The 15165-nt window shown below is 42.6% G+C and overlaps 1 protein-coding gene across 1 annotated transcript; it reads right to left on the bottom strand.

Moving 5' to 3' along the window:
- Positions 1–350: 350 nt before the first annotated feature.
- Positions 351–10792, bottom strand: LOC108803002 (GTPase HRas-like). The gene is made up of 4 exons (XM_018574853.1): positions 10665–10792; positions 7652–7830; positions 6068–6227; positions 351–947 (listed from the first exon to the last, which is right to left on the bottom strand). Exons 1-4 carry the CDS (start codon positions 10773–10775, stop codon positions 837–839), a joined length of 561 nt encoding a protein of 186 aa, XP_018430355.1. The 5' UTR covers positions 10776–10792; the 3' UTR covers positions 351–836.
- Between the last annotated feature and the right edge of the window lie 4373 nt (positions 10793–15165).

The following is a 15165-nucleotide window of genomic DNA, read 5'->3' as shown; positions in this document are numbered from 1 at the left end:
GTAGGCTGCGGGGATTGGTTTGGAAGCCAGGCGGGACCGGGGATTGGGTGAGTATACCTTCTTTATTTTAGACCACCGACCAAAAATAGCTTCTTTTTTTTTACATGCCCATAGTTGTTCTTTACAAAAGCATTTAAAAAATAAGGTATATAGAAAAAAATAAAAACAAACCTTGGCCCTGCTTCTGATGCTTCTTCAAGGCAGTGGTGAGACATGATGCCGCCTCCTGTAAGTGTTGAAGGGCAGGATGAAGGCAAGTATTTAAATTTATTTTCCTCAAACTTTTTTCTTTAAGCCATATTTTATTTTTTCAATGGAAGGCCCGCTTTAAAAAAACCCCACAAATATAAAATTTCAAAAGTTTTTATTTCTTACTAGCATGTTTCCCATTTTCAGACAAAATTCACGACTATGGTTTTATCACCTTTATAAAATTCCTAGGATTTCTAGTTGAGCATTAAAATACAGTTGACCAGTTCTGTGTTTTTTTTTTTTCAGTTGGGTGGGTTTCACTCATCATCGTCTCTCCAAAGAAAAAAAAATTGGAGGGCCCTTCAATTGCAATAGTCTGTTTAATGAGCGTTTGTACATTTATTACTGCCTTTTTTGTTTCTAAGAGTATGGAGTTCAAAATGTTTATGAAGCCCATCCTCCACACGCCAAAAAAAATATGGATCATTTAATCCCTCTAATAAAAACAATTCATGAAGTGAATCTTGAATAAATGGCAAGTATTCCCATTTCACTGCATTACTAAAGTCCAAACATTCAGTTTGCTTTTAGCTGGCACACAGGCTGTGGTTTGACTGACGTTCCTCTGAAGGATGGCACTTGTTTTAAAGAATGACACACTTCCTTCTGGAGGATTTCTTCTTCTTTCCATTGTTGATCTTCTCTTTGTGTTTGCGGATTTCACGGACGAGGGTGTAGAATGCATCTTCAACTCCCTTTGAGTCAAGATAATTCCAGAGGATACAAAAAGGGGTAAAGAAAAGTAAAGAGTCAGTTAGCTGGAAAAGAAGCTGGAATTTCCCCCAGATAATGTCCTATGCTGCTAAAACAACAGGATGAGAAAGCCATTTTGCTTACATGATCCCTTCCCCTTTTATATAAACATTTGTATTTACAGCTATCGAACGGTGGAACTATCATTTCTTTTTCTGATCTGCTGATACACAAGGTTTAACCCTTTCGCTACCAAGCCGTGTCTAACACGTTTGACCTCAACTGGGCAGACCCTTTTTGCAATTTTTCACTTTTTGTTTAGATTTTCAACTGCTGCTTTTAGAGAGTTTGTAAAAGACCCCCCAAACCATACATTTTCTAATAGCTCATGACAGGTAGACTAAAAAAGATGGTGCTACTAATTTTGTAGGTCCTGCGATAATTGCGCAAAAGGTATATATATTAAATTGATATAAACACTAAAATCAGTATCAGTGCACACACAAAAAAAGCATAATTTACATTTGGGATGTGTGTTTTATTTCTTTTAACTATTTATAGTTTTTTTATTCTGTCAGGGGGCTTGGAGAAATATCAGAACCCTGCCATTACCCTTTTGTAAAAAAAACAAAAACCCGCCATACACCCTTTTAAAAAAAAAAAAAAAAAAAAAAAAAAAAAAAAAGAGATTGCGGACACAGAGGACATGAAGTGAGTCCAACCATATTGACATATATTAGATATAGTCCACACCACAAGGTGAGCTGCTGGTTCAGAAACATTTGATGGCTGGTTTTCCATGCATGAAGACTATAGGTGGAAACAAGACATTGTTGTTACTGAACGGGTTTAAACTTTTTTCCTTTTTTGATTGACATGGTGGTTGAATATTACACTGTTTGGACTTACTGTGGTATTTGACACATGTGAGATATGGATTGTGAATGTTTAGGATTTTAGTGTATTATCACAATTAGCATTTTTAGTTTGTATTGGCAATGCACTTATTTTTAGGGGTGCAACTAACGATTATTTTCATAATCGATTAGTTGGCCGATTATTTTTCTATTAAATCGGATTTAAAAAAAATACCATCTTTTATTTAAAATAGAATACACAAATGGAGCGTTACAAAATTTACTTCAGAATAAAACAGTATGCACATTTTTTGCACTCGCACTGGAACGCATGGCATTGCAGTACCGCGCATTCCAGTGCAGGTGACTACATTGCAGCCGGGAGGCACTCTCCTCACCACTGGGCGCTGCTCTGTGTCCCAATGGGGAGGAGAGAAACGGTCACATGTGGCCGAGTGCGGGGGAGACCACTGTGAGCGGCCGACGTCTCTCCTCCCACACCGCTCAGCCTCCTGTCACAGATCAGAGGAGAACAGTGTGGGCGGAGACGGCCAGCACTGTCACAGGAGGCCAGCCGTGCGGGGGAGGAGTCAGCTGTCGGATCCTGCTCTCCTCCCCGCACCCCTCACTCAGCCTCCTGTGACAGCCGATCCAGGATGGAGAGTGAGGTACAAACACTCAGCGATCAGTGATAATTGAGGACAGAGTATGTTTACTATATCCTCAATTATGAATGAATGGGAGTGCTCATCACCTCCTGTTCATTCATGATTGTGGTTATAGCAGGGCTCAAAATTAACACTCGTCTGCTCGCATTTGGCGAGTGAAAATATAGTGAGGGCGAGTGGAAATTTGGGTCTCAAAGTACCAGTCTGCGGGCCAACTGCGGCCCGCGAACCGGTACTATGTCGCAGACCGCGTGCCCGACCTGCGGGAGCAGCTACACGGTCTGCATCTCTTTCAGATGCAGACCGCAGAGCTGTTCCTGTCAGCTCCGGCTGGAGCTCTGACAGTTCTGAGCTCCGGCCAAAAGCAAGGATGTATTAGTGAGGTCTGCAGCAGACCTCACGAATTGAGTTAAGGCCGGGGCAGGGTAGGGGTTAGGTAGGGCAACTAGTGGCGAGTAACTCTTAAGGCCTGGCTAGTAGCTCCGGACTTGGAATTTTGAGCCCTGGTTATACTAAACATACTCTGTTCTCATGTTATGAATGAACAGGAACACTCAGAGGATTCCTGTTCATTGATAACAGGGGCTGCAGAAACTGTGTCCTCAATCTCGTTTTCTATTTTAAAAAGGGAAATATCATGCGTCTGTTTAGACCCCGTATACTTCCCTGAAGCCATGAAAAGTAAAGTAAAAAAAAAACAAAAAAATTAATTTAAAAAATTTGAAAAAGTTAAAACATTTCCAGTTTCGGCCTAACTTTTTTTTATCTCGGTTTTTAAATTTTCATTTCGGTGCACCTCTAATTATACATACATACACACTTTATTTTATTATAAGACCCCAGTCATCAGTTTAGAGTTAGCCATGAATATTAACCCGAGAATTATTGCTCTTACTCCAGCGCACTCAGCAATACCCAACATCGCGTCGCACAATCGTTGCTTTTCTATGTAGGTGCACCCAACTTGTGATTCCGTTAGTATATGCGCGTTGGGGTAGTTTAAATTATTTTTTTTGGGGGGGGGGGTTACATTTTGAAATGTATTTTATTTAACCACTTGAAGACCGGCGTGTTGAGCCCCCTTCCTGGCCAGGCCATTTTTCAGTATTCAGCGCTGCAGTACTTTGACATTTATTCCGTCATGCAACGCTGTACTGAAATTAATTTTGTACCATTTTTTGGGGACAGATAGAGCTTTCTTTTGGTGGTATTTAACCACTTGCTGACCGGGGTGTTTATACCCCCTTCCTGTCTAGGCCATTTTTTAGTGTTCAGCGTTGCAGTACTTTGACATTTATTCCGTCATGCAACGCTGTACTGAAATTAATTTTGTACCATTTTTTGGGGACAGATAGAGCTTTCTTTTGGTGGTATTTAATCACCACTACGGGTTTTTTTTTTTTTTACTATATAATGAAAAAAGTATCGAAAATTTTGAAAAAAACCCTGTACATTGCAAAAAACTACCATACTCAAAATTGACCACAGCCGACGCTTTAATAGCTTTTACCGCTCATCAGTTTAGTGTTATCAGTGATTGATGGCCCTAGAATTATTGCACTCACTCCGACGTTCGCGGCGATATGTAACATGTGCGGTGTAATGGATGTAATCGTCGCTTTCGCATGTAGGCGGACTCGACGCATGTGCATGTGGGGGCGGGGGACTTTAATTTTTGTATTGCTTTGATACGAGACTTAATTTTTTTTGTAACTAATTTTTTAAAACCTTTTTTTCACTGAACTTTATTGCTATCACATAGGGAGAAAACAAGCTCCCTATGTAATAGCCAATTTTCAGTGACAGGTCCTCTTTATGGAGACATCTTTAAGACCCCTAATGTCACCTTGGGACCCCCAGAGAAGCTGATAAAGCTGAGACCTGCTTCACTAGCTTCTCTCCGGTTTCTGTACCGGAGAGTGACAGAGGAATGCAGGCAGTGATGTAATACACATCACTGCCTGCATTCCGAAGAGGAGGAGGAGATCAAACGGAGCTCGGGTACTGAGCTCCGTTTGATTTCCGGCCGCAGAGCTGATGTGCCGGTCCCGGGCTCACACCGTGCACAGCTGAGCTCGGAATCGGCAGCAGCGGTGGAGGCGCACACATATTACAAGCGATCGGGCGTCTCTACAGAGGCCCGAATGCTTGTATGTAAACAGCCATCGCTGGCTGTTTACATTCAAAGCCGATTTCCCGCACGTGCCCGCCGCCTAGCGGCGGGCACAAGCAGGACTTCTAAAGACGCCCACCCGCTCTCAAGAACCCGTTGTAATTAAACGGCCGGACAGCAGGTGGTTAATCACCACTGGGGTTTTAATTTTTTACTATATAATTTTTAAAAAAGGACCAAAAAATGCCCCTATGAAATGTTAGGAAACAATTATCACCCTAATTCTTTGGTAAAATATAAAAGACGGGGTCACGTCGGCTAAATAGACACCAAACATGCCAAACCTTAAACATTGCCATCGCCCGCAAAATACTACCACACCAAAAATTGGCCACAGGCGACGCTTTATAGCTCATCAGTTTAGTGTTAAAAGTGATTGATGGCCCCAGAATTATAATTGCTCTAACTCCGACGTTCACGCTGATATGCAACATGTGCGGCACAAATCGCCATTTTCGCATGTAGGCACACACAACGCATGTTTGCGTGTGGGGGACGGGGACTTTCAAAAATGTTCACCAGCTTCTCCTGGGTTTCTGTAGCCAGGAATGACAGCTGAATGCGGAAGTCATGTAACATACATCACATTCTGCATTCTGACCGCCACCGTCAGCTGTTTACATTTGATGTAGTTTTCCCACTCGTCCGAGTGGGGGCGGGGAGGGACGCCCACTCACATCTACAAGGCTCCTGTCCGGACATTTAGGTATGGCCAATGGCCGGGAGGTGGTTAACGTAATTTTGTAAAAAAATGTTTTACCTCATTGCTATCACATGTGAGAGCACATTGGAGGTGACAGGTTCTCTTTAAGGTGACATCAGGGGGTCTTTTGGACCCCTAATGTCACCTTTCCACTTTACTGGGCATTGACAGCTGCCTGATGAGGCAGCTGAATGTAAATACAGCATGCAGTGGCTGGGAGCAATAGCCAGCCTGCTATAGGCCATTTTAAATTGCAATAGCCAATAGCAGGCTGGCTATTGGACACGCCCACTGTCTGCTGTCAGTGGTCTGTGTCCCTGCTACCTCTGCCGATAGAGGCGGGGAGAGCAGCGGGGATTGAAAGGGACACAGATCGCTGCAACCAGCATCAGCGGGGAGGAGAACGGAGGAGTAGAGGGCGGCAGCTGCGGATTCAACTCATCGATTTAGTGCAGGGATGGGGGAGTGCAAGACCGAGAAGATCAGAGGGAGACTTCTCCTTTAGAATTCTACCAAGAGATCTAGATCTACAGCAGTAGGAGAATGCAGAGAAAAGATTAATTTGATCTCATCAGCTGATTTTATCCCCAGTTTAATATCTCGTATCAATTATGAGCAGGCTGAGAATACTAATAACAGAATTCAGGAAGCTGAAGAAACTAAAGAATACAAAATGAAAGCAAGTTGAAGATTTTGAAAAAAATAGCCTTTGAGAACTCACCTGTCTCGTTTTAGCAGAGGTTTCTATGAACGGAATCCCATAATTCTTTGCTAACTCTTGTGCTTGTTTTGTGTCCACTGTTCGTGATGGGAGGTCACATTTGTTACCGACTAATACCATAGGGACATCATCAGAGTCTTTTACTCGGTTGATCTGTTCTCTACAGACATAAAATGATCATAGGTGATATTTTAATAAATAAATGTCTCATTCTATCTAAAAACTGGTGTTCAGATTTGGTAGATGTTGGCAAATGTAATCATCCACTGGTTCCTTAAATATTTCAGTGTCCATTTCTGCATTTAAGCCCTACTTAAAGTGACATTAAACCCTCAGATTTTTTAACATAAACCAATACTGTAATGTGTGCCTTACTGTAATCCATGGTTGTTTCCCTTCTCTTTGCTGCTCTTCCTTTTAAATCTGTATCTCTTCTCATGCTTGGGGAAAACTTCCCTTTGCAGCTGACTAACTCTTCCTGTAGTGCTGGCTCAGGTTGTGAACCTTCACACAGACACCATGTATCCATTTCAGAGACAAGGCAGTCTGCTGCAAAACAGAAGTTCTGTCCAGCATGAGAAGAGATACAGATTTAAAAGGAAGAGCAGCAAAGAGAAGGGAAACAACCATGGATTACAGTAAGGCACACATTACAGTATTGTTTTATGTTAAAAAAATCTAAGGGTTTAATGTCACTTTAAGGTTGCTAAATACATTCCAGATTCATCAAAACAGAAAAACACATTTAGTGTCTGTTTTTTTTTCCCTTCAAGAAAGCAGTCCCTATCCTGAGTAAAAAAAAGCCTGTCACCTGCCAGCATTCTGCAGGGAAAGAACCCATGCTTTTTGTGTGGAAGCAGTGGGCCCTCTGCAGAGGTCTGACATGCCCCCTGCTGAATCAGAACTAGAACTCTCCAATTAGCAGCAGGCACGTTGACCCTCTGCAAAAAAGGCCAATCTTTTCACACAGAGGGCAGGGGATCCTATACTACAATGATTTGGCCTAAAAAGAACCTGTCCTCCACCTGAAGTGGTGCTTGTTTAGAATATTCTTGTCCAGAAATCTTCTTTTGTGCCTAGTACAAGATTACTATCACTTTGTAGTGGTCACTTACTGCATAAGGTTCTAGGTATCCGACTACCCCTTATTCCCCTATTCCCAAAGGCCTTTGTCTTCCCTGACATATAGGCTAGTTCTGCCATGTATAGAACGCTCTGCTGCTCTGTTCAGATAAATAACTGTGAAGTGCAGCCCTAAAGGGGTATCAGCTAGCACTCTAGCTTTTGAGAAATGCAAATGACAGCTTAAGCAGTTTTATGGGCTAGTTATAAAAAATATTAAAGCCAAATAATTTTGTTGGGTGTAACAAAATGTACACTTCACCCTCAAAAACATTGATGTTCAAAAGGAAATCTTGATCAACGATCACCCTTACCCTACTGCCTTAGGCACTGGCCCACAGGTGCTATTGTGGTAAATACAGAACTTGCTATATCATCTTGCTTTTGAATACTGTAAGGCCACCCTTATGTTTCAAAGCTCTACAACCGCACCCTTCATGACACAGGATATGTGCCTCTAACCTGTAATGGTGGACGTCCTCAAAGGACTTTGTGTTATTAATAGCAAAGACACACAGAAAGCCTTCTCCAGTTCGCATGTACTGATCCCGCATGGCACTGTACTCCTCTTGACCGGCAGTGTCAAGAATATCCAGCAGACATGTTTCACCATCTATCACAACCTGCTTTCGGTATGAATCCTGCAGTTGTAAAAAGGAACACAAAAAAAATACACACTAAAATCTATGATTGCCTTCAAGTCAAGGACTTGCTCCAACGTGGTCATTCCTTACTTAACAGTAGTACATGCTATTTAAATTGCATCTATATTTAAAACATTTGGGGTGAGGAAAAAAACAAATAGGGAAGAATTAGAACTCCTGTCAAGTTTTACCAATATCAGGGGCTCCACTGGACATTCCGTCAGTATAAAAAAATCAGGGCAAACAGCTAAATACTATATATGGTTACATACAAATTAAATATATATTTAACTGCCACATAATCTGTATTTTTTTTTTTTTTTTACATCCAATCTTGTACCTAGGTACCTCTGCCACACCACACAGCCATCCAAGTGAAGCCTGGCTCAGTGATGCGGCTTTATAGATCACATTTTGACCCCTAGTCTGTTCACTGGACAATAAATCAGCACCATCATCACTGACCATGATGAACCTCAAGAATTCCGGGCAAATTATAAATTAACCCTTGCAATGGGTTTACCCCCACACTGCATAGGTTAGGTGCTCGTTTTAGTCTAGGGTCTAAATAAAATAAAATAAAAAAAGGATCATCTCACCTGATCCTGTGCCGCTGACCACTCACCTCTACCCCTCTACACTCCGCCTCGGCATCCTTGCGTTCAATGTAGGGCTGCAACAACTAATCGACTCGCTCCAAGCTTGCTCCTGTGATGGACTACAACCTCAATACAAACTAGTAGTCCCATCACTGGAGCCATTTTTAAAACGTTATTTTATTGTTTATCCGATTAATCGAACTTAATAATCGGCTAACTAATCGATTTTGAAAATAATCGTTAGCTGCAGCTCTAGTTCAATGCAAGTTGATGGACTTATGTCAAATGTGAGGACATCAGCAGGGCTTAGTGCGCTGAAGCCTGGGGGAGAAGAGGCTGCGGGAACCGGTCTAGCGGCCAAGCAAGATCGAGGCTCAGTAAGTATATATTTTTCTATTTTACACCCTAGACCAAAACAAGCAGTTAATCCTTACAGAGTGGGAGCAGCCCCACTGCAAGGGCTACATTCGTAATTTGCCCGGAGTTCTTCCACATTGCAAGCTTGGAATAATATAGTTTTATACAGGTATTTGATCGCATATCAAACTGTCCGATTCCAAGCTTACAATGTTATTTCTGTGTACGTCACAGAATGAAGCACTATAGACTGTTCCTTTAAAAACTAAAATTATTACATTATGCCATCTTAGCAAGAAAAATTCTAGTAAAGCAAATGGTTAAATGAGTCCGCCTACAGGTAATATATGTAAATATTGTATGATGGTGATAGAAATGATTTACAAGCCCATATAGTTACTACATACTACTGCTTCAGTATATAAATTAGAATCCACAAGTATAGAAACAAAAAGGGTCTTTTATAATTAGTGATATTTTTGTTCTGAAGAAAATCAGAAAATTCAATAAAGAGCTCCCAACCGATGCCAGGCAGCTGTAGTATCAATAGTATTGTAGAAAATTGCTGCAGATACGAATAAATCCAACCTCTGTAGAAATGCAAGACTGTGTAATTGATTATAATGCAGAGCCATAAATAGCTGTAAAGAAACAAACAGCCAAGCAATGCAACGTGAAATGGGAAGATGATCCAATCCAGGAAGCAGGCAGTTCTTTAGTAGTTTAATTTGTAGAGTGCTCCCAAGGTAGACTGTGAAGTCAAAGCACAAGGAACTGCAAATAACCAAATAGTAGTAAATAAATGATGCCTGTCCACGAAGCAGATAGTCCCACAATGGATGGTTGGTAAGAAATAATTATGCTTCCCTTGGTATGTTTGCTTACATCCTGAAACTGGATAAATCACACAGATATATCCATAGATGGAGCAATCAAATAATGGTATCTCATTGCAGTCATGCAACTTAAAAGTGTGGATCCATGGTAATTAGACCATATAGAAAACTAAGTAATATACTTAAATGGAGCAGCTGCTGGAGAGGGCTCCAGGACCCACAGAAAATAGTAAAGATGTCCAAAATGCACGTGACTCACTATGGCCCGAGCATGGCCGGCATGAGTAAGTCACATGAATTTTAGACATATTTACTATGTTGTGAACAGAATATATTTATTTGTCTAGGTATATATTAGGGATGTCCAGATACCAATTCAGATGTCAGTGCCGATACTTGGCATTTTTATGAGAACTACCAGGGTTGCAGGAGGGACCTGGCTCTGGCGCTCCACCACTGGTGTCCTGATATCATTAGTCTGTATTGTTTTAGAAAAACTGTCCCATGACAAACAAAAATGTATCAGTACTTGCATCTGTGAGTACTTGGACAAGTATCAGTACTTGGAAAAATGGTATCGGTGCATCCCTTATATATATTTATAAAAAGAAAGCCACACATTAAAACAGAGATGTACAAATCCCAGGAGCTCCATATGCTTTTAAAAAATGACAGCTGCCTCCAACGTTTTAAATTTTTCTCTAGCCTAGTCTTGGAACTGGAAAAATATCTGTACATGTACTTGTACCGAGTACGGTACTTGGTATCTAAACATCCATAGTATATATTTGTGTGCATTTTTTAAGGTTTACAAAATAATAAAAACTAGTTTTTAGTGCCATGGTGACTAGCAAACCTTAATATCTCATGAGCTTTAATCTTTTTGGATTTTGGTGTATAGTGCTGGCTGTATTTCCACATGCCTAAGAGCGGTCTATGAAACTTCTTTTCTACTTTTCTACTCTACTTTTTTAGGCACGTTTATAAACCAAGCAAACCTCTCAAAAGCCAATATAACAAATAAAAGTATTCTGCTCACCTCAATAGTGGGATCATACTCATCAACAAAGTGGTTTTGGATCAGTTGAATGGTCAGAGCGCTCTTGCCCACACCTCCAGCACCAACCACGACAAGCTTGTATTCAGTCATTTCACTTGCACAGATCCTTCATAGAGTAAAAGAAGATAAAAGAGAAGTATTAAAGATCGTCAGCTGATTATCATTAAAATAAAAACTTAAATTTAATACAAAAATCGAGTATGGCGGAAAAAGAAAAATTATACTTTGTGTTTCTAATCCAAAAACCCTTTCCAGAGGTGCGATTTACTTTCATGACCTGCAGTGAGCTTTAGTAGGTCTCCAGCAGATAATGATCACATAGAGGTCTGTGTAGAATTCTTGAACAGACATATACACAGGATGGCAGCAAGTCTCAAAAGCAAAACATACCTGACTTCTGGACAGCAGATTGGTAACATGTGGGTGAGCGTAGTTACATTGACCCACCATAATGATCCCCTTTAATATACATATCTAGTCCTAATACAGGACCAGACTAATTCAGAGGGTGGACTGTAACATTGCACTTCTAAAAAAGCACATGTACAGTACAAAAGCACTATATCCTTAAAGGAGAACTATGAGGTGAATGCTTTTCACTCACCTCATAGTTCTAGCCGACCTGTGACAATGAGACTGTCACAGGTCTGCTCAGTAGATCGGGAGGTGAGCGAACACATACCGGCGTTCGCTCACCTCTGGATCCCGTCACGGCTCTCTGCCGTGACAGGGGAGGGGCTTGATTCCCCCCTCCGATCCTCCAGAGCTGACTGGCGGAACGGACGGGGGATGGGGCGGGTACAGCTGGCTCTGCCTCTAGATAGGCAGAGCCAGCTGTCACTCACGCAGCTGGGTGGATCCAGACATAATTGTCGGGATCCGCTTCAGCTGCAGCATCTCAGTAGATCACGGTATACTGAGCTTAGGGTGCTGGGAGGACGCTAGTTTGTGTCCTCCCGTTACCCTAAGGAGAACTATGGGGAAAAGCCTTAACCCCATAGTTCTCCTTTAAAGAATAAGGCCTGGTTCACACCTGGGCGTTTTACTGTGCGTTCCTACGCTCTGTAAAACACTCAACAAGTGAAAACCAATGATTACCTATGGGCATGGTTCCCTCCTAGGCGTTTTACAGCGCGTAGGAACGCGCTGCAAAACGCCATGCGCCCAAAGAAGAACAGGAGCTTCTTGGGGCATATTTGCCTCACGTATCCATTGGGATACAGCCAGGTAGCCCTCGGAAACGCACGTTTTTTTTTTTTACAGTGAATCGCGGTAGAAACGCGCGACAAAGGCACATATTTGATACGCCTAGGTGTGAACCCAGCCTTATGAAGAGCCACTAATTTCCATCTTGGAGCCAGTAAGTCTAAACCCTCAGCCTAAAAATAAATATCCAATCCTGGTTTCTTAACATTAATTTTTGCAAAAAAAACCCCAACAACTTCAGACCCCTCTCCCTGATAGTGTACAAAGTATTGCCATCCTTCCATGGACATTCTTAAAAAGACCTAGTTGAAGCACCAATGCATACAACCATGCCATGTTGGTGGCCAGCCTCCACAGCATCACTAGTTCTTGCCATGCATTAGCATATTGCGGCCCGGAAGTGGTTAAAAGCTTTTACCGCTCATCAGTTTAGTGTTATCAGTAATTAATGGCCCTGAAATTATTGCTCTCACTCCGTTTGCGGTGATATGCAACATGTGCGGCACAATAGGAGGAATCGTCATTGTCACACATAGGCGCACCCGACGCATGTTTGCATGTGTATGTGGGGGGGGCAGGGGACTTTAACCACTTGCCATCCGCCCGTTGTAAAAAAACAGACGGACGGCACTACAGCATTGGCGGGTTGCCGTCTCCAGACAGCATTTTTTCTTCTGCTTTTTTTTTTAAGCTTCTTTAATTTTTTTTACACTTAAGTTTATTGCTATCACATAGGGGGGCTAAGAAACCTCCTATGCGAGTCAATTCACACAACAGGTCCTCTTTATGGAGACATCAGGGGACTCCAAGACCCCTAATATCACCTAGGGACCCCCAGAGAAGCTGATTAAGCAGAGATCTGCTTCAGCAGCTTCTCACCGGCATTCTGTTGCCGGAGAGTGACACTGAATGCGGAAGTGATGTAATATACATTACTTCCTGCATTCGGGGACGAAGAGGAGATCGTGTACTAATCTCCCTTTGATCTTCATTGACAGAGTCATCGTGCCGGTACCAGCCGCACCGGGCACAGCTGATCTCGGGAACGGCAGAAACGGCGGGGAGCACACCCGCATCTACTACAAACGATCGGGCGTCTCTTACATTTCTGACAGTTTCCACACTTGGGTGCGCGCTGGGCGCCGCGTGCGAGCAGGGGAAGGACATCTTAAGACACCCTCCCGCTCCTATAAGGCTCCCGTCCAGCTATTCAGGAACAGCCATAGATGGGAGGTTGTTAATTTAATTTATTTAACTTTAAGTTTCTTTTCTTTTTTACTTTATTGCTGGGAGCAATAGTCAGCCTGCTAGTTGATATTTGAAATTGCAATAGCAGGCTGGCTATTGCACCTTCCCACTGCCAATCAGTTGAGGAGAGACCTGAAGGAGAAAGTTCTCCATCAGGTGCTACTCTGCTGACTGACAGCAGGCAGTGGGTGGGTGCAATAGCCAGCCTGCTTTTGGATACTGCATTTTAAAATATCCAATAGCAGGCTGGGCAGCGGAGGAATGCAGTCACAGCAGTCTCTCCTCCCCGCTGGTGCCGGCTGCAGTGGCCAACTATTCTCATCGATTATAATCGATAAGTTGTTGCAGCCCTACAATTTACATTACAGAACAGATTCAGTAGACCTCCTGTACCAAATTGATTCAAGATGTTGTATAGAGAATCCTCACCATATATCTCTAAATAAAATATAATTCAGAAACTGTGTATGGAGCCAAAAAATATTACCGAAATCCCTCAAAAGAAAATTTCAGTTTGATGATGTATTTTAGGTTAAGAGCCCCAACTTGGAGCCATCTCTATCCAAGCTGTTAAAGAAGTCAGATCTCTTCTTCAAACATCTAGGGCAGCTCAGAGATTCTATTGAAATCTATGAAAAAAAGAAACTAAGACAATGCCAGTAGGGGGGTAGAAATTACTAACTTGTCTAAAGACTAAAGCGGTGGCCCAATCTACTTGTCCCTCATGACAATCTCTGTTGTGATACAGAAAAATAATTTGAACCAAAATCGTATACTATTTAACCGCGCTAAGAAAAGGTCACCTGACCAACGAGTGCTTGCAATTTGCAAGTAAAATTCAAAATCCATAGCGCAGGGCTGCACTGGACGGCACTACAATAGTACATCCATACCGGCGGAGGTGAGAGTATAGAGGGGGGTCAGATTTGAGCAGGTAATTCTAATTTCCCAAATTCCTTGGGAAAGGGAACTTACCCTTTAATGCACATTGTGTGCGTCTTAGAGATCACTGTTGCCCGGCTACCACAATATGGCACACATTGGAATGGGGGCGCACACACAATGCCCATTCACACGATGGCAGGGGTGGCAGATTTGGTTTAAAAAACTTTTTTCTATTTTATTTTTTTTACTTAACTTTACTGCTACCACACAGGGGCTAAGAAGCCCTGTGTGATGGCGTTTGGAAGTGACAGGTTCTCTTTATGGAGCCTGCCCTCCAATACAAGAGATGGAGAACAGCATTGTGCTTGATCTCCTATATAACTCATCTTGTGACAGCAGAGACAGGAAGCGTCGCGATTACAGCGCTCCTGTCTCACCGATCACACAGAGCAGATCGGATGTTCTCTGGTCTGTTCCACACTGTCCATTCTGAAGTTGTTTGCCGTGGTCCCAGGTCCCCCAGCAGAGTGGGGAACCCTGAAAATCAAGCGGGGAGGTGGGTTGGGGGGACAAGCAGGCTACTACAAAATGAGTGGTGGCTTCCCTGCTCTACATTTAGCCCTGCCTGCAAGGAAATGCGACAGTGTCTTTGCTTTGGTGGCAGCCCTGAACAACTGATACTCAACTTGCAACACTACCCCAAAGCTCCCTCCGATGCAGCCGCAACTAAAATTCCTATCAGACGATATATGACGCTGGGGGAAAGTGGTGAGGCCATTACCTCTGTCATGTGACCCTGATCTGGCTTGGCAATTTACTGCTAGACCCAAGAACTGTCACTTGGAAAGAGGTCACAATCACCCCGGTACCTGGAAGCATAGGTATTGCAACAGGCTGCAAAAAAGGAAGGAGCAGCGGGGAAACACTGGAAAGATGAGATATTAGTGGGACGGAGGGGGCCCCTTTGCAAAGGGATTGTCACTTTGCCCTGAATGGGCACAGTGACAGTGTCTCTTTAAAGTAGATGTACACCATAACTAAAAACACAATTTAAGTTTGCTAAAGCATTCTATCAAAACAACTGTCATTTCTTTTTTTCAGAAAATACTAGTTTCCTCCCCCCCCCCCCCCCCACTTTTTT

The sequence above is a fragment of the Nanorana parkeri genome, unplaced genomic scaffold (assembly GCF_000935625.1).
Source record: "Nanorana parkeri isolate BGI_ZX_2015 unplaced genomic scaffold, ASM93562v1 scaffold3290, whole genome shotgun sequence".
NCBI classification, from domain to species: domain Eukaryota; kingdom Metazoa; phylum Chordata; class Amphibia; order Anura; family Dicroglossidae; genus Nanorana; species Nanorana parkeri.
This window is presented reverse-complemented; position numbering and strand designations above follow the sequence as displayed.